General features: G+C 38.5%; 1 protein-coding gene across 1 annotated transcript in view; it reads left to right on the top strand.

The window, feature by feature from the left end:
• The first annotated feature begins 5,040 nt into the window (after positions 1-5,040).
• The window catches only part of KLHL2_1 (Kelch-like protein 2), a 32,379-nt gene continuing 16,866 nt past the window's right edge, over positions 5,041-20,553 (top strand). The window contains exons 1-2 of the mRNA XM_051210798.1: positions 5,041-5,425; positions 6,021-19,081. Of these exons, the coding sequence (XP_051070817.1) occupies positions 18,044-19,081 (1,038 nt within the window). The 5' untranslated portion in view covers positions 5,041-5,425; positions 6,021-18,043. The remainder of the gene's footprint in view (positions 5,426-6,020; positions 19,082-20,553) is intronic.

A 20,553-nucleotide genomic window follows, 5' to 3' on the forward strand; every position in this document is an offset into this window, starting at 1 on the left:
GAGTGAGGGGGGAGTACTATGTTTCCGTACTCTAAATGGGGACGGATGAAACTATTGAAGATTGTGTGGAAAGTTCGTCCGTCAAACTGGCCAAAAATGCGCCTCAACGTTACCAGTGCAAGGTTTGCTCGGAAGGCATTTTTGTCACAGCGTAAGACTTTAAGTCATGGGGCACCAGGACTCCTAAATCTTTTTCGACTTGGGATACTACTTGAGAGGAGTTTCCTAAGTTGTAACTGTAGTTTGCGACATGTCGCAGATGGACTACTTTACACTTTGAAGTGTTAAAGGTAAGTCCGTTATCGTCTGCCCAACTTTGAAGTCGAGTCAGATCCTCCTGAAGTGCCTGTGTATCGTCTTGGTTGCGTATCTCTCTCCAAAGTTTCACGTCGTCGGCAAAAAGTAATAAATCTGACGTTACCTGTTGAGGAAGATCATTTATGTAGATCAAGAAGAGAAGAGGCCCTAGTACTGAGCCCTGGGGGACCCCACTAGGACATTCCATAGCCTGAGATAAAGTGAAATTAACCCTAACCTTAAAGTGTCGATTTTTTAGGTATGAAGTAAGCCAATCGATTGGGGGTGGTTTGATACCTAGTCGTTTGAGCTTGTTGATAAGACACAAGTGGTTGACCTTATCAAAAGCTTTTGAGAAATCAAGGTAAATGACATCAACCTTTCCCTTGCAATCGAGGATGCTTGTCCATCTGTCCACTGCAGTCAGCAGATTGGTTATACAAGAGTAACCCTTCCTGAAACCATGCTGTTGGGGTGAGAAGAAATTTAAGGACAGTAGATAGTCATTTAAACCGTCGCATATCAGGGACTCCATGAGTTTTGAAGGTAATGACAGAAGAGCCACCGGCCGATAACTTGAAGGTTCATTGCGTCGACCTCCTTTGAAAATTGGTGTGATGTGAGCCAACTTCCAATTTTCCGGTAATTTGCCTCGGCTAAGCGAGTGTGAAAACATCACGCTAAGCGGCGTTGCCAGGATTGGGGCTGCCTCCCTCAGTATGGCAGGATGAACCGTATCCGGGCCAGGAGAAGTATCTAATCTTAAGTGCTGCAATTTCCGGAACACCAAGTCAGCGCTTAGGTCCACTTCAGAAAGTCCTGTGGAACTGTAGATGAAACTGTCGTCAATAAAGTTGATGTCAGCCGGTTGAAATGTTTGAGAGTAATGTGCCGCCAGAAGGTTAGCGGCGTCGCCATCGTTGTTGGTCAGGCCGTTAAGACCTAGCAGTTGAGAAACTCCTGTTTTGGCTTGACGAAGAGAGGCTGCATAACGGAATAGGCTTCTAGGGTTAGAGGCGAATTTGTCCATAAGCTTTGTTTGGTACTGAAGCCTGTCTTCTCTTATAGCCTTCGTGCATATGTTCCTGATATGTTTATATTGCCTATACGCTTCATCGTTATTAGTTCGTTTGTATTCCGCCCAACAGTGCCTTTTGCGGCTTAGCAGGCGAAGGGTACGGTTCTTGATTACTGTAGGTGGCTTGGAGCTTTTTGGAACCGTTTGAGGAACTGAATGGTCTGTAGCACATAAGAGCGTGTGCAGTAAGAAGTCCCAATGACCATCCACATCGAGTTGAGGGTGAACATCCCAAACCACCTGTTGTAGATAGTCATGTAGAGCTGGCACATTCAGCCGTTTAAAATTCCAACGCAAATTATTGGAGAAATTTGGAATTGGTGTTTGTATGAAATAATGACATTTTTGTATTTGATGTCCGCCTGATTTCGAATTAAAAATACAATACGTTCATTTGTGCTCACCTAGTTCTATTTGCTGTTTATTACACTGTTTCGGGAATTCTAATTTAACACAATAATCTAAATACTTCTAATCATCACAAAAATATCACACTCCACCTTGGTGTTGAAGAGCCTTTATATGGGAGAAAGATAGCGTCTTGTGGTAGAAGCCAGGATTCTTCAGAATCCATAGACCCGATGCGCATGTGCATGAAATTTTCTAACGATTCGGGGAATCGGAATGTCTTTCGACACAGCAGGAGAAATAAAAAACAAAGTAGCTATACATGGTGTAATTAAAACCTGTTGATAACAATCTTGATTGAAAAGACTTATCTCCGAGATGTTGCTGTATTCTTACCGTGAAGGAAAATAGTACATTAGACACAAGGGGTTGTATTGATGTCCATTAAAGAAACGTGAAAATCTTTGATAGGATTGGAGACACGATTCTATGACCGTTAAAGAATCTTTCAAAGCTAAAATGAAAAGGAATACAACGAATGTCTCTTGATGTTACCCATCCATCAACGATAGCAGCGAGGATGATCATGGTCAGTTTTATAAGGAGCTGCAGTTAGTTCCAAAGAAATGTTCAGTAAATGAATTGACCATCCTTATAGATGCCTGAGCGCCGAGGTTAAGATGGACGTTAATGGGAATAAATGGATCGTTCGGAGACATGGAAGAAAGAAACTAGACTGGACTGATACATTTGTGATTTTGACATGATTTCAGGCGTCAGTAGTTTCCCCTACAAAGCTATACGGGTTTCAACGGACTACAGTAAAGGAAATTGTTTCGGTCGATTCTGCATAAATGGAAATTCTAGAAGGTCAATGGAAGAAGTAAGAGCGCTCCGGAGGTTGCCAAATTATCCATAAGAGCCCTCTGAGTACAGCTAAGCTGTAAGACAAATAGAAATGTGGCGGCAGCAACTGGTCGGCAAATATCAAAAATCAATAATTTTAATATAAATAAAAATAATATATTTGTAATATCCCAATGAGTAGAAAATTAGATACACAAAGAAACCTCCTAACAATCCTGTAGAATTGAACCAACTTCAAATTAAATCGGCAATAGCAGTTCATGCCATTTTCAACAACCACCAAATCGATTTTAAAAATATCAAAATATTGCAAAAAGGCTTTTCTTATTGCGCTTGCCAGGTATTTCAATGTTTGCCACGCGTGACTACTGTTCGTTTGAGAACTGCAACGACCGAACTGCCAATATTTGATTTGAACGCAGAACTAACGATCCAAACTTTATTCGATTAAACCAGACTACGTTATTCTGTATAGCGTGCGAAGGGTTTTTTGAGTTACTCGTATTATATTACATCAAAACACAAATCTGTGCTCAATTTAAACGGTCATAATTTAAGAAATAGAACAAATTGTATCAAAAATACAAAGCACAACAAACAGTACAGCCTGTGCTATAAAGTCAAAAATGTCTCTAACAAAAATTAGCGTGCTGAACAACAAAAGAAACAGTTAATACAATAGAGTTCACTACCTGTGAATCTATAAAAATATTCCCAGCAAGATGGGATCCCATATCTGTCTGCAGGGACTTCAGTTATCTTTCCAAGCAGAGAGTCAAAGGTTAACAGTCACACACTTAACCACGCTGTGACCTTGGGCTTAGTCAAACACTACCTTATTGTCAATAGTCCGGCAACATGCAACAGAAAAATTAGGTAACAAAAGGTAACCTTCTAATCAAGCTCACATAATAAAAGCACAGACGAGAAAGACTGAAAAACACAAAGGGTGGTTAAAAGAGATCCGAGCAAAGGTTAAAATACACGACAGGGAGAAGAAACAAATAAATGACAGTACTGTCCAACAAAAACTATGTTGATTGATTTTCGGCGTTTTAATTCCGTTACAGGTTGGTTGAATGTATAGCGACTAGCAGTGACAATGATAAAAAGCAATGTGACTGTTTAAAGTTATATCAACCCATGTTGAGTTCTTTCGATAAGGTTTGTTACGTTTGAGGTTAGAGTACGTGGGGAATCCTAAAGACAATTGCCAGACCCGAATCCCATGTAAATGAACCGAAAAGGAAATTAGCACGACATACGTGTAATAAGAAAGTCGAGTCATGAGTTAACGTGTGAGACAACAGTAAATGTAAACCGGATAGCAAACATTAGTGAAAAAGGCAACCACCAGTGGGTATAGAAGGATCAGATAACATGGCCAATATGTTAAGGAGTGGTGCGGAAGATATAGCATCTGGCGTTAAGTAACATGTTGAGTATGATATTACGACGAAGTATCTAAAATAAGCGAAGACAAATATTAATGCAGAATAATTTGAATTCATTATGTTTCGTGGTTTCTCGTCAGCTGCTTACAACCAAATATGTGTTAGAATTTAACATTGAGATAAGAAATAGTGTGGAAAAATTGTTATAAATGAATGACAAAGGCTATCAAAGGTAACTATATATATGTGTGTGTGCAAGAACACGTCAGAGTTTATTCAGTGTTAGAATTAAGGAAACATTAAAGATGGGTGGTGTAATAGTTTAGTGGAGTTCAGAGACAGATATTTATTCTGGCTTTATTTAAATTCATACAGGAAACTAACCGCATGACGAAGTATATATATTTGAGACAGATCGAGACTGTTTGTGTACACGTAGTACGTCTTTCTGTAGTGCTACAACGCATAAATACAAATGATTTCGGCCACAAACTAACGAGAGTGACAGAATATATGACCACTATTATGAAGTAACTACGAAATTTTATTAAGCATCAAAAATAAAGTATAAAATTACCTAATACAATCATAAAATCTTCCCAAATTACTTAAGCTTCCATGTAGTCGAGATTTCAGGTAGATATTCATTCGGTATGATATAAGTCTAAGGGAATGTTTACGTGATACGAGGTATTGTTGTACAAATGTTTGGATTATCATAGCGTTGTAGACTGGAACAGTATAAGTCCAAAACAACCCAATCCGAATTCGTAGCATTGCCTGAACGAATAACCTAAACGAAATCCAAGATTCCAGAAAATTTATGGTACAACCTCTTTGTAAACGTCTGACTGGATCGGGAGCAAGAAAGATACAAAAATAAACGTCACTGAGGAGCGTAACATGAAGGAAAAATGTAGAAACTACATGTATGAACTTTTAATGTTTTTTTTTGGCGAAATGGTCAAAAAGGATCCCATATTTTGAAGAAGTACTCATAAAAGCAAAGTGCTCCAACATTTAATGTTTTTGTTTAGGTGAGCCAGAGAGCCTTTTCGAGGTTTTTGGAAAGAGCGCTTAAATGTACAAAGCTGTTTAGTTTTGTATTATTGATGTTGACTGTTCAGAAATGTGCTTTCTGCGATCCTGATTCTCCAAAGTTTCAGGATCTAAGTTGGATATTACTTTGTCGTTGCAATGAAAGTATTGATGAACGTGAGCCTGGATTACATCATATTTAAATTTTTAAGCATTGGAATGGCGTTGGTGTAAACCGGAATCTCCACTGCAGTCCTTCCAGCTGTCTGAAAATGATAAGACTGTTACATTTCATCCGACTATTAGTTGGGGCACAGCTGTTGCACGTGGGACTGCCCTACTAACGAATGGCCTTCACTATTGGGAACTTAAAGTTGTATCTCCACTTTATGGAACAGATGTGGTACGTTTTTAGGAATATTAAATCTGTTTGTCGCCACCGGTTGGTAGTGTAAGGGTTTAATCCCAGCTCGAGGGCTTTTGTCTTGCTAATTTTCAAATCGTACAGGGTTTTGCCGCAGCGCAAATATACTTTAGTTACCTACTTTGTGTATAGAACATGTATAGCATATTTGGTTTCACACTATATGATTTAGAATTTCAGGTGCTTCTGTTTCACACCAAGCAAATATATGTGCACTGCACTATTGTTAAGTTCAGCTGCTTATCTGAAGCAGTTGCCGTGAAAGGTGGCACAATCTAATCGGGTTTCATGGTCATAAGGCTTTACAACGTAGTAAGTGTAGCCTATGTAGCTACTTCAATTTGATATCGCTACCCGGTTCACTGTGTTGAAAGATCAAAAGACGTCGAGTTTTAAGTTGAAAAGTCAAGAAATGTTCATTTGTACTTTGCACGGTATTAAATGTGAGTGGTTTTAAGTTTCTTATTATAATGATGCTTTTATGTTTCTCACTAATTAAAGTGCTTGGGGACGTGTTAGTCATCTGGCAAACGTGCTTCGAAATAAGTTTTGTGTTACATTTCATACTTATTAGATGGTTGGAATCGGTCGAACATGTGCAAAACTAGATCATTATTCACAAGAATTCCGTTCGGTACTTGGTATTGATTGTGATTCGTGGGGATTAAGTTATCGTGGTGCACTTATGCATGATGGTCAAACATATCCCTTGGGATCTTGCGCTTTCAAAAAGGGTAGTATAATTGGCTGTCTTCTCGATTTGTGGCATTTAAAGCTTTACTTCTACGTTGATGGACAATTGAATCCGAATGCTTGTTTCAAGTAAGTTTTCTCAATACTTCAGTCTACTTGTAACCTAACGAAAAGTAATGTTCATCAGTGTTGCACTCGACTCTTTTTATCTAATTCCATCAAAATTACCCTCCTAGATATGACCCTTCACCTAACTCTGCATAGGTTGGTCTTCTATTAGGTTTACTTGTCGACATAGAACATGAGAATGACAGTTCTATTTGTTGCAGACGCCGATAAAATGTAGTCTTCTAATGTTCTTAAGCAACAGTGTAGTTTGGAATAGATTTTTATCCCTCTAGATGGAAAGTGTTGCTTCAGAACCGAAATACGTTAACCCCAAAGCTTCTATAGAGAGTAAAGTGGTTGAGTGTATCGATCACTGCACTTGCCGTTGAGATTTAATCGGTACTGATGGATTTACCTGACGAAAGCTCATTTGGTCTTTGGCGACTTGCGTCACTTGTGTCGTAGGTGACACCCATGTATCTTATTTTTTACTCCATAACCTTCAAACGGTCTGTTAAAATTGAAGACAAATAGACTATATATACGTTTAAAATTAATAAATATGCTCACAACTGGGCATCAAAATAGGTATACGTCACACTAATAAGGAAATAAAGTCGTGAAGAGGTAGAGTAAGGAGGAGAATATAATTGAAACAGATCAATAAAAGTAAGCTAATTAGTGTAGTATATGATAAAAAAGTTCAGTTAAATAAACCGGGAGGAATTTGAGCTAAGGGAGATCCCTCTATATTTATTAAAACTGTATAAGAAAACTGCAGTAAAACCGCTACTGTCTCACCATCCAGAAGTTCCAAATCTTGGGATCGTGACTGACCAACGGATTCCAGTCTTATAGTTTTCTTATCAGAAGGGTTTTGTGGATATTATAGTAATTTCAATGGTTGAGATCATGAGTCAATTGAAGCTAGACCACCATGAAAAACCTGTAAGCACTGGACAGCCGTTTCGTCCTATTGTAGGACTCCTCAGCAGTGTGCATCCACGACCCCGCCTCGCGAGATTTGAACTCGGACCCACAATAGGACGAAACGGTCGTCCAGTGCTTACAGGTTTTCCATGGAGGTCTGGCTTCAATTGGCTTATGATCTCAACCATTGAAATTATAGTTTTCTTACAAATCCTTATACCACCTCATAGACTGCTCACTTCGTTCCAGGATTGGCGATTAATGTACGTTGTGAAAATCGCTGGGATGACATTTTTAACACACATCGAAGCCACTTAATGAAACCACTTGAGTTATCGTCACTACATCCAAACTCACATCACCGAACCTCAGAATTAATAATATGGTGTTGCCAATGGATTTCGGCAGTTCTTCGGAGATAACGATGATGGGACAAAAAGAGTCATTGAACATTTTCAATTTGGAAAGGCCAGGTTTCACAGATATAAAGCAAAGCTATCGTCACTTGCATGTTGTAAACCCTACCTTTTACTGTCATTAAATCAGGATGGCTCCAAAAGTTGTCCAGATTGTCACAACTCGCTTCGGTTTTTACTATACGTAGACTGATCTCATCAATAGGGACATCACCAGGACTCACTTAACTACCGAGATATAAGAATATCTTGACTAATTTTAAAGGCTATCTACAAAGGGTTTATGCATACACAAGTTCTTGCCAGGCTTGTAAGAGTAATTTACATTTGAAGGTGTGAAGTACGTGCCATACCTGCAGTCACTGATTGGCAACTAATTAAACGCGATATACATAGTTTGATTGTCACAGCACAAGACGATATCGCTCGAGTACTTCAGATCGAAAAGTCTCTGCAGGTAACAGATATACTCCAACACTACCTACTTCCATCACAACTGCTTCAAGAATATCATCAACAATAGAGTTGGCGAGAATTGATGAGATTGGGAAACCTGTAATCCCTTTTCTGGAATAGAATGATTAGAGGTGGCTGTATCCCTTCACTGTGGCTAAAGTGTTTGTGTGCAGAGCCTCATGACTCTAAGTGCAACACTAACACCAACCAAATCAGACTCAGATTCCACAGGATCGGTGAATAAGCGCACATAAAACAAGCTTTTCAAATTGACGGATAAAGACCGAATTCGTAATCACTCGCTAGTTGTGAATACAGGTCTCAGTGATATCAAGACTTTCTAAGGGCAACCGACTAACTGTTGTGTAATCTGCATCGATGTACGGACGTTGAAGGGGAAAGACAATTTGAGTCTGAGTTCATAAGTCTCAATGTTACGTCAAATTAGGTGCGATATATATTTTCATGGCATACAGAAGACGAACTTGTCTGTGATTCCATGTGTTTCGGTTATGTAAACATTCAAATCTCAACAATCATGTCCCAGGTTTGAACTTGTTTTTGGGTAACTATGTGGTGCAATTAATCCTTACGCAATATCTGTGGTTCAGAGCCAAGGCCAAAATCATGTACCTAGTATTTAACTTGAACAAAGCTTAAGATACGTTTTTAGCGTATCATGTCATTCCACAGTTACTACAATTCATTCAAATAGTCAATTACTGGGGACTCAATGCTACAGAATAAAGTCTGTCCACAATACTGAATTATCGGCAATCAATTAGTATGAAGAATAAAAGTAGTAACCCTTAGAATAGGTTTCTTCTAGTAAAATGGAAATAGTATACAAAGTAATGGACATGGTTAGAAGTCATTTAAGACATAAACGTTTGAAAAATGTGGGTTTTGTAGACCATGCTCACGCCAGCGCAATTATGACCTGATTATTCAGCCTAAGTTTCGCTCTTCAATCACTTTCATAGACTGGAATGGTTAGCAGTCTTTCAGGAAGTCGAGTTCGGGAAATCATCAATATCCTAGTATTGTCAGGAATAGTGAGATGAACGAAACAAGCATGATTTGATCAAAAGAGAATAATGTTTTGTCAAAGTTCTGCTGCCGAAAGAAGAAATGTTTAATATATATATCCTTTTCAGACGTCACTTATCCAGAAGCACCTTTCCCTGTGGGATGCTGTCCTAAAGAAACGTGCTGGATGGCATTTCCCATCTGTCCTCGATGAAAGTATTACTGAGAATGCCGATTATGCGAATGAAACGCACTCAACCGTTTAAATCCTTATTAAAATGCAGCTATTTAGACAAATATACTAGTTGTATTTAGTCTTTTCACCATTAGTAAATATCCACAGATTATTTCTAATAACCTTGTTGAAATCTACATATAACACCTTTCTTCGGGTATTTTTGTACTATTGCTGTCTAAATTATTAAGATATTGGAGCTACCAATATATCGTGTGACTTTAGGTTGGAGTAATTACAGAAGTCAGGTGATCTTTTATTTTCCAAGTACATCTACCTGAATTAGAATTAATAAGACTTCAGAAATTCTTTAACTTGTTATTCCTTTATTAGAAATGAAATTCACCAAAGAAACATTTAATGTCATTGTATCCATAAGATGGAATATTTTCTGTAGTAGTGATAGCAAAACCTAGTGATCGACAAATGGCCTGTTGATGAGACTAACAATCATTAGGTTACATCAGCGGGTTATGGAGTTAGTAAAATAAAGTGAATAAGCCTTCAAATAGAATAATCTACACCACGCAAAGTATGTCTTTTTTTAAAACAACGATTTGAGTGTATGATTAGTAGTGGTACTATAAGTAAGCCCATTAAATTTTTTTACCTACCTGCCGTGATTTAGATAATTAACCCACCATGTAAAAGTATGTGTGAGTCTAATTGGACTCATGTCTGCACCACAATCTTTATCTATTCTCCCATTGGTTATTAACACACAATTTACAACTTTACCCACATATTAATTAAGTCTTAAAATACGTATACGTGCTTCGAATTTCTACTCGTTGACTCACTTTTCGGTGCGCTTGCCTCTCTCATGTCTGTGGGTGTTATTAATTAGTAACACTAAACATCTCAACAACTAGTGTTCTCGCTTTTGAAAATTCTCGAGTCAATTCATAGTGCTATTATGGGAATTGGGCTGCTGAAATAGAGTTAACGGGATAACGTATTTTGGAGTCAAATAGAGAGGAATTAATCTCTACATTACCTCTGAATGAAAGGTAAATCACTTCTAGTGGGTGACCAGTATTCCTTGTTATTCAGTCTGTCTTGATATTCTCATTACATTTTTAAAGTCAGTATGTGGTTACATGTCATTTAAATGTTACTTATTGATTGGAAAAAAGATCTTAATTAAAACTGGATTAATTAATAATTCTTGTATATGTGTCACTAACCCATGTAATCCACTCAATCGGATATCTCATTCTTATTTATGTATGCTTTCTTACATAATCCATTTAATGATTAAAACCTGAGTAGTCTGCCACGTGATAATTATTATCCAATGGTATCTTCAACTACGTTACGAAGTGGTTTTCGTTTGATTCGTGCAAAATCTTACTCAATCACATTGCAATATTTAATATGCCAGTATTTTCTCCACCAGCAACAAAAGCAACCATCGCTTCATGCCTGTTTCAATTTGACCACTTTAAAATTTCCTGCTGGTCTTCGGGTGAGTGTTGTAACTATCCTTTTAATTGTTCTTGTTTGTATTTGGATTGATTACCGAAAAATAGTCTGTTTCAGCCGAATCCTACATCAGGCAACGTCTTCCATCGAGGGAGATGGTAGTTAGACACACTAACACATGTCCCAACTACCTAAGTTGATAATGATTTCCTACCTCACCGATTGATTTACCATCAGTACGTAGTACCCTGTCCTTAACTCAGTCATTGCTTACTCACTGGTTTCAAAATACACGGCCGATACTTTAAAGAAATTTATGGTCGAATTCTAGTAACCAAATATCCTCTATTCTTAATGGGTATGTTCCACACCCATGAAGTTGAACAAAGCAAACTGCTACGCAGTAAACTCGCCTCTTGATTGACAGGCGAGTGTCTCGCCTACACCACAAGTGACGCAAGTTGGCAAAAGCCAGAATTGATGAGACTCCAAAAATAAGTGGAGTTGATACGTTCAACTCTTTTATTCTTTATCACTAATTCAGGCTCTGACGCAAGCCAATCCTGAAGTAACATTTTGCGTTCGGGGGAAAGAATTACATCCCAAATATGCTTTCATCGTGGCTTAAGGTAGTCAGAAGACTGGATTTTTGGCACTTTGATCAAACAAAATTATATCATGTGTTTACTCTAAATCAACAGGTCAATCCCCTGGTGGATCAAACCCTAGAAAAACAGGATGGTGAGGATGTTTATGATAACAGTAAATAAAAATGGGTAAGACGGACAACCCTGATGAACACCACTTGGATTTATCAATTCTGATGACAGTTCTTCATGAGCTCTGACTCCACCATTAGTATTCGGGTTGATAGCCTGTACAAGGTTAATGTATTCATTCAGTACTCCTTTTAATAACAGGCATGGCAAAAGAATCCATCAGCAGAGCCAAATTCCACCTTCAGGTTACAAATATGAACCTATTGTTAGTCAACGGCTACCATGGTACTGCATCTCCTAACGTTGATCCACTGCCCTGTGGATTAGACCTTTAGATCAAAGGCTCTGGATGTGGCCCCCTAAGAAAACCTTCCGCTTCGGTTTGGGCACCAAGGCAGTGTCTCAGCCCTCACGCAAATAGAAAAATTATTCTCACTTCAGTTCGCATTCAGACAAATCGAATTCACAATCATTTAGTAACATACTTTTTTTTACCGTTATATTCTATATCATTATCTATTCCTTTTTAATTCTCATTTTGTGTACTTTATTTTTCAACTTATACAGGAGCTTGCTTATGGTTAAAACCCTGTCCTATATAAAGGATCTCAGGTCACTGAATGTTTCAATGTTGAGTGATATCACCGACTACGAATACTGAACTAACCTTTCTGAAACCACATGTGCCATTCAAATTGGCTTGCTTAAACGTTCGCACACTAATGCAGATCGGGCAACAGACAGAGTTGGTCATGTCTTTAGAAAGTCTCAACATCAATGTCTGTTGTCTATCCAAGACCTGTATTCAAGATTCTGGTGAAGCACTACACATTCCGTCTCCACTTATCACTGCCAAAGACTTGTACGTGCTTCTGTCCGGAAACTCTGTGGCATCTTCGTTTGGTTTTTCTAGAATTCGTGTCTTAATAAGCGCTGGAACAGAGCCGGCATTATTCGACTAGATCCCCATCGATAGTCAATTATGCTCTGTTAGGATAGAAAACTCCATCAAAGACAGAAATCGGTATGAGAAAAGATGTCTTTTCGTTATCTTCTGCTTATGTCCCGACGGATCGCAGCCCCGATGCAATCAAGAAGGAATTCTAAAGGAAATCAAATGACTTCAGGAAAGCGCATTCGGCAGATATTGTAGTGCTAGCTGGAGATTTAAATACTCGTAGGAGAGTCACTTAGGTGACTGTGTGCAGGAGTGTTAATCCTTTTGGAATACTTATCTGGACTCTAATCATGCTCTCATCTGCGCTAATCTTATCTTACTCTTCAGTGGCCAACAAATTCTTCGTCCTCAATGAATGACTACAGAAAATTGGTTGCAGCCAAATATCAAATCAGGATAAGTTCAAGGTTAGTTATCAGCCACCGAAAAGTATAGATGGGCATTGGCCGCAGTTTCATGACGACATGAAAATGGCGAGTAAAGTTGCTTGCTGCTTCGCGAAACTTCCCGCTTATAAGCAACTCATCCTAGTCACTGGCACCAAGAAATCTGGTGTGAGTGAAGCAATTTGCGAAGCTAACATGATGCTAATCAATAACATCTACCGACGTCTTGAACGATAGTATGCTGCCCCCCCCCGCAACATCGATCAACCTATCCTGCTTTCCATGGCATGTGACGACTGATCCACTTAAGGAGGCGGAAGTCCTCAAGGAACCCCAACTCCAGTAGCGCTACAAATTCTCATGGCCATATGGCTGACTTACCTTCAGCCCTTTTTAAAGATGTTGGAGGCATTCTGGTTAAAGAACTGACTGCGTTGTTGACAAAGGTCCGGCGGTTAGAGGGTGTTTCATCATTGTGGAATGAGTCAATAGTTGTTCCTATTTTTAAAAAGGGTTCACGTCATTTCTGTAACAACTATCGGGGGATAAGTCTACTTTCGATTGCGTCCAAACTACTAGCTTCCGTCTTAGTTTATAGATTGTCCAAAATTCGAGAAAGATTGACTCGCGAGCAGTAGGCTCGTTTTCGTTATGGTCGAGGATGATTGGTCATATCTTCACTATCTGCCAAATGTTAGAACATTGTCATACTTATTACAGACCAACCATAATAGTGTTTTTCGATAGTACGGTTGCCTTCGATTCGTTGGATAGGACTTTTCTAGGATTGTCCATTAAAGAAGGGTGTGTCTGAGACGTTTATTTGCAGCTTGATAGCCCTACAACCACTTCAGATAGTGAGGGCATACAACCACGTCTCACCACTGTCTCATTCAAGCAGTGGGGCTAGGTAGGGTTGCCCAATCCCACCATTCCTCTTTAACTTTGCCATCGATGACGATCTGGAAACAGTTCTGATGGATGTAGGTAATAGTGATGTGAATCTGTTGCCTGTGGAAAAACTTTGGGACCATGAGTGTGCGGATGATATTTTATGACAATACCCGAACTATGCAATAGGCTCCTAATCCGTGTCCGTAAGTATGGTATATGCTTTACACCTAAGTGCACAGTACTTTTACAAGATCGGCAGGACCCCAAAACTACACTCACCCTGGGTGGTGAGCAGGTAGAAATAGTCGGGCAGTTCGTGTGTCTGGGTAGTTGCTTATGTGCTGGCGTGAGATTAATTTACGTATGATGAAAGCCAGAGCGAGTTATGCCAACCTAGATCGTCTTTGACGCCTTTGTGATGTTAGTCTGACTGTCAACGGTTGGAGCTACGACGCGTCGGTGAGAACAGTTCTGCCCTATCTTTTTAAGACCTGGCCTCTCCGAGTTGGGGTTTTTAACTGACTCTTTGTGTTTGATCATCGTTGTCCCCAGAGGACTGTTGAAATGTACTGGCAACACTATTTGTAACGCAGAGGCTTGGCGTCGTGTGTTTGGGTGCAGGGACGATATTTCAATTAGTGTTGCCATCTTGAAACACCGAATTCGGTGGCTCGGGCGTCTTACGAATATCGGTTCGGCGAACTTCACATCGCGCACTGTTTGCCGATGCTGGGACTGGTTGGAAAAATTGGAGAGGTGGTCAGTGTATGACACGATGTAGTGGTATGAAGGAGAGCCGTACAAGAATGGCATCTGTTTGTCCTTCGCGAGTACCTAGTTGGAGTTCTAGAGATAGTGTAACAGTGTCTTGAGACGTTATCAGATGTTATTATTTTCTATTTATGAACCGATATAACCGGCTTATGGGATATCGATTTACATGCTCGAACGTCTAGCACTTCTGCTCATGTGACCAAACTACAGTAGGCGGGACCAAATTGAAATCCAGAACCTCTAATGCTTTAACCATCAAGCCACTGGTTTTCCTTTTTAAAGTTCAGAAGTATAGACAGACTAAAATGCTTTATTTTATAGTAACTCAATTATGATGTCAAGTGAATTGTGGTGTAATACTGAAATTTTACGCTTGTTACTGTAGCCCTGTTGTACAAAATATAATTCTCTTTCTGCACCGCAAGCAGTCTACAGCATTTTGCAATGGTTTAAAGCTATTAAAACTCGTTTTATGGTTTTCTCTTCTGTATGCAGGAAATTTTAAGCAACACTTTACCTCACTCACTATTCTTCAATCAAATCCAACAATTATCCTTCATTTATAATGATGTAAACAAAGCGCCATCTCTTCTGCCTGTTGACTCACCTGATCCTTTCTTATGGATTAGTTTTTCTCCATCTGATTCAAATGATTTAAACAGTAGTACAAAGGGCGATATGGATAAATTTGACATTGAACCATACTCTCCGGAAGAGTTCGATTTGTATTCGGATGATTTGTTGAATGAACGTGAGAGATCAGTAGACAAAGAAGATGATAGTTCTGATGAAAATCATCCAACTTGTGATGGAATAAATGAGACCAATTTTTATATGTGAGTTTTTTTGCATGATATATGAAATTATTAAGCAAGAGCGTATTACTGAAGTTGTAGTTGATTATCTAGAAGTTCATGGTTTGCTTTTCTTCGATATACAAGTAGCTTATAATATGTTTTTCAGTCAGTCCTAATCAACGTAAGACCTGAGACGAATGTATACGATATCACCACAACGAATTGAAATTAGTAAGGTGAGTATCAAAGGTGTCGAAACAACAGTAGTATCAGTAGTTGTAGGAAAATCTAGAAATATAGAATTTGTTTCGAAAACAAGTAATGAAAAACGAGAATAAAATGCATGAAATATCAAAACCTATGTGTTAGAGACAAATAATAATGAATAAACATATGCATGTGAGACTCATTTTAAGCATTTCATGGCACAGCCTCTACGCTGACACAGTGATCGAACCTGTTTATCTCTGTAAACCTTTCTGGTTTCATTCTCTGAGTTCTTACTACATCACTGAAGCCTGCCGAGAAGTGATTAGCTCAATCGCAGCATATAAATTTTGTGTACATTAGGTCACACTCCTCCTGTATCTAAACACTACTATAATAATTCTGAAGACTAATTAGAAATAATTATCGTTGAGACGGTCATGTTCCATACTAGTAAAAAATATTTTATTCACAATAGATCTTTTTAAGGAACCATCGAGGTTTTGGAAAAGAAAATGACATTGTTCTTTCGATCTATATCTTCCTTGAAACCATTGTTCATCATCTCGGTTTACAATTAAGTGGCATTCCCGGTATGTTGAAGCAGCCCTTGTATTTCTCTAAAGCCAAAGAGTATATCAAATCATAGTGATTCATTGTATATTGTAATCATGTATATTTTCAATCGGTTGTCAAGTGCTGGATTTTTGAAATTAGAATTTATACTTTGATGCGATTGCAATTGATTGGTCTTTTCGTGTGAACTAATTTATTTAATTTCTCCTTTTCCGTACTGTAGTTTATGAAATACCCTGTGCTTTTGAGAAATCTAATAAATGAATATAATTATCGTGACAACTTATATGTCACAGTCATAAATTAGGCACCATAAAATTATAAATCACGTATTAACTAATCGGTCTTTTCATTTACCAATACCATATTTTTTACGTCGTATGAAACGAGACTGGTATGGATTTATCATCGATTGAATTGTCCATCCCTCAAGATATTAAACTTGAAATACTCTCAACAGTCTCCATATCTAGCTAGCCGAAAAATGTATTCGTTGCTTACTCCTCACGCAATTCAGTGAGGGCAGCCTGAGTAACATCAGTAACCCTCACACGTAATATGTGACTTGAAACTTAGTACATGTATCTGTACTAAGTTACTTAGTTCCATTAGCATACGCTACTTTTGTCCTTGTTATTAATATTCAGTGAGTGTACATTATTTTATCCAAAAAATAAAAAAAAGCACCGGAGTTACTGTAACTTCATAAAATTCAGAACCTCAATATATGACGATGACTGTTTCTGATATTGAGTAAGTGATTTTAAGTGTAAGCTGATTTTTAACTCGAGACGATTCCATATTTTTTAAAATTTTACACTGCTTTCTTTCCCTACTATATAAAACTAGATCTACAACTACTGAAAGCAGTCAAAAAAGGCGTTATCAAGCTGCCATGTCCGCAAATTGTGTGTTAGACAGACTATTTGTTTTGGCTGCAAAATCTACCAAAAAGGACGATAAGTCTAGTGAACCAACATCCCATCTGATGCGTAATATGAACTCTGTTGTTTATGACCATGCACTCTGGGGTGAATTTGACGAATAAGAAAAACTGTCAAAATCATAAATTTTCAGTGTTACAATCGATCTCTTAATATCTTTACTGAAAAATGAATTTGTATATAAAGAGGTTCACAGTGTTGCTTGTATATTCTTGAATCTAATCTTTCTTTTATTAATATAAAACTTTCGATATTACGGTCTTGTTTTTATGTGGTATTTAGTATGTTTTCCTGTGAACTGCTTGTTGTTTAATTTAAAATAGTAGAAGTACATTGAGTCTCTTGAATATTTTGATTAAATAAAAGAAAAGGGCTCTGTCCTTAATTCTTATGAAAATATCGATTCTTAAATCCTTTAGCTATGATCAGAACAATTTATTCCAATCTAATTATTATGAGTTCGACCCTCTTGTCGAAAGCAGTCGGGAATCGCGAATAAGAATATTCAATCATATAATTGATGCTTATAATGAGAACCTTGCTTGTGATTGCTCTCCTGACGATCGTCAGAATGTCGGAATTTCATCTGTGTGTTAACTCTATGATGCTAAAGTAGAGTACTTTCTGACTGAGTAATTCTTGACATTATTCATCATTTTCGTTTTTTTATCACTCGTCTTTGACTATTAGTGATAGCCATTAAATTTTTTCAAATATCTGTTCATTGTAAAGAAGTTGGAAGTGGTAAAGGACATAACACTTAGAAGCCAGTATTGTAGAGATCATATGCTGCATAATTTTATTTATTTATCGTTTATGACATATTGATCTCTTTGTTCGTCAGTGATTTTCACTCTTTCACAGGTATAGTGACATCGACAGTGCTTTTTAAGTTTTTATAAATCACTGGGAATCCCAGAAACATTGTTTCAATGTATTATATGAGTCCTTTTATCTGTCGTTTGTTTCGTTATAATTAAAAAAATTTCCCATTTCGTTTTCAGCTTGCTAAGTGTTTATCAAAGGCAGGAAATTGTATAAATTAATTCTATGTCCTTTTACGATTCAGAAACATATACCAGTGACAATCAAAATTCGCGTTCTGAATCCAGTCGATCGTCTCGAGAATCACCCGTTCAAAATGTGAACCTAGACAATGAGATAAGTACTACCACTAGTCTACCTAGTAACTTGTTTTGGCGCAGTCGAAGTCAACCTCCGTTCGGTGAAAATTCAAACCACGTGAATACACCGTATGGACCAAATTTTTTAAATACCGAGTCCAATCAACAAGTGTCTGTAATAAACCATGCTTACCCGGGTCGCACATTAGGGAGTTCGCACCAAACAGTTGGAGCTGGTTTGTCTGGTAGTACCCGCTCCGTTGGTCTAGGTAGCACAAACAGAACTTCTGTGGTTGGAACGCCTCGAAGCACTCATCAGCGCCGTTTGCTTCGAATGGCTCGTTTCACACAAAATCGTGATAGTATTCCTGGCTTATTGAGCAGTAGCAGTAGTAATAGTAGTCTTCTTGGTCGATATCGCACAATAAGTGGAGTCAACTCACATCCTCAATCCATTGATCCTTCTGTTTGTGAATCTCATCTGTCTCGTTTATTGAGATTCTCTTCACTTCGATTTGACGATAGTGTGTCAGACGAGGCTGAAACATCAGTAAAGAGACAGGAATCACCTTTAGGTGACTGTTCAAATGATGAATTCGCTGAGCTTCCGGTTAGATTGGGTCCGACTCATTACAATTTTCTCCCAGCTAACAGATCATCAGAGCAAATCCCACTTTCACACTCACTACCTTCATCAAGTAGCCCTTCACAGGAACCTCCTCAGGAACAACCACCACTCAATCCCGGTAACACCCATACAAACAACTTATCTCCCATTCCCAATTCATTAATACCAACGAATTCTGATTGTGATAATGACAACCAAGATGGTAACTGCTCAGCTTCTGCTACTAGTACTGATCTAACAAGTATCTGGATCCCACCAACTCCAAAACAATGTGTTGTGAAATTCCCCAAGCGTGGAGATCTGGACCATCGAAGAGGTGTAACTGGAGCGAGTTCGGTATGTTGAAATTCTCTGACGATCTGATTATTGGTTTGGATATTTCTGTTCTGTTTTGTAAATAAATTATTTATTGCTGTAAATGGTATTAATCGCCGTGGTAGTTTCTTACCACAGGTTGTAATACTCAACGATTTCGGTAGTTTTTTTTAAATGTGTTTGGGCCTTGGTGTTAATATATATGCAGAATTTCAACGTTAATAAAATTAAGGAATTTATGTTTCTTCTGTCTAGCAGTACTTATGCATTAACTGCTAATATTATTGTGGAAATAGTGCTAATTTTTGCACCTGTTTATGTGATTTTCGAATTTGTATACTTTTTTATTCGGTCAAGTTATTTTTCTACACAAGAAATTAGAACAGAATTAATTTTAGACGAATATTGCTCAGTCAATCAGTCAGTAACAACGTAGAACTTCGTACATACGTACATCAATTTGAGTTGCCACACCACATTAGCACAGTGATGTAGTGGCCGATTCAAATCCCGTAGTGGTAGAGGTAATAAGAGTATAAGCAGTAATCGGGAAAATTAGTGTTTGGAGATGTTATTTAAAGAGTATAATACAGTGAAATAAATTTGGGAAGAGAAAAAAGAGACAAGGAGGAATCAGGAGATTTAAAATTTGGGAGAACACAAATAGTGGATGCACCTGTGCCATTGCAAACGATTTTGAGCCATGTCATTCAGGGTCTCTAACCATCGGTTGCTATCATCTCGCGGTCCCCAACCAGGTAGTCTACACCTACCAACATGACTCAGTCCACTTTTCAGTGACTTCTTGGACTTGTGCCATGTTTTGGTCTGGCCGCCCCTGGCTTTCTTCCAACCTACTCCTATACCACTGAACATCGCACGTCGGGGCAGTTGGTCGTTGGGCATACGTAACACGTCCCAGCCATCTCAACTGATGAAGTTTCATTACGTCATCAATTGATTTGCCATCCTTACCTAGTACCCGTTTCCTAACAACTGCGTTACTTACTCGATGGTCACAGGATATACGAGCAATGTTTCGAAGACACCTATGATCAAATACTAGTAACCTACGGATATCCTCTACTCTTACCGGCCATGTTTCACTGCCATAAAGTAGGACGGAACGAACTGCTGCGCATTAAACCCGTCCTTTGGTTGATAGACTCCATAAATGGCGCAAGTTGGTAAAAGCTAGTCGAGCCTTCTGTATCCGTGCTGAGATTTCGTCACACACCAGGCCACAAGGGCTGATGAGACTTCCAAGATAAGTGAAGCGATCGACACGCTCAATTACTTCACTCCCTATCATTAGTTCGGGTGTCAATGCAACCCAATCCTGAAGCAACATTTTGCACTTCGAGGGAGAGAATCGCATGCCGAACATGCTTGCATTGTTGCTTAGAGTGGTCATAAGACTGCATTTTTTCAGCGTCTTCACCAAATAAAACTATGTCATCAGCATATTCCAAGTCAACAAGTGAACCTCCCGG

The sequence above is a fragment of the Schistosoma haematobium genome, chromosome ZW (genome assembly GCF_000699445.3).
Source record: "Schistosoma haematobium chromosome ZW, whole genome shotgun sequence".
In the NCBI taxonomy this organism is placed as follows: Eukaryota; Metazoa; Platyhelminthes; class Trematoda; order Strigeidida; family Schistosomatidae; genus Schistosoma; species Schistosoma haematobium.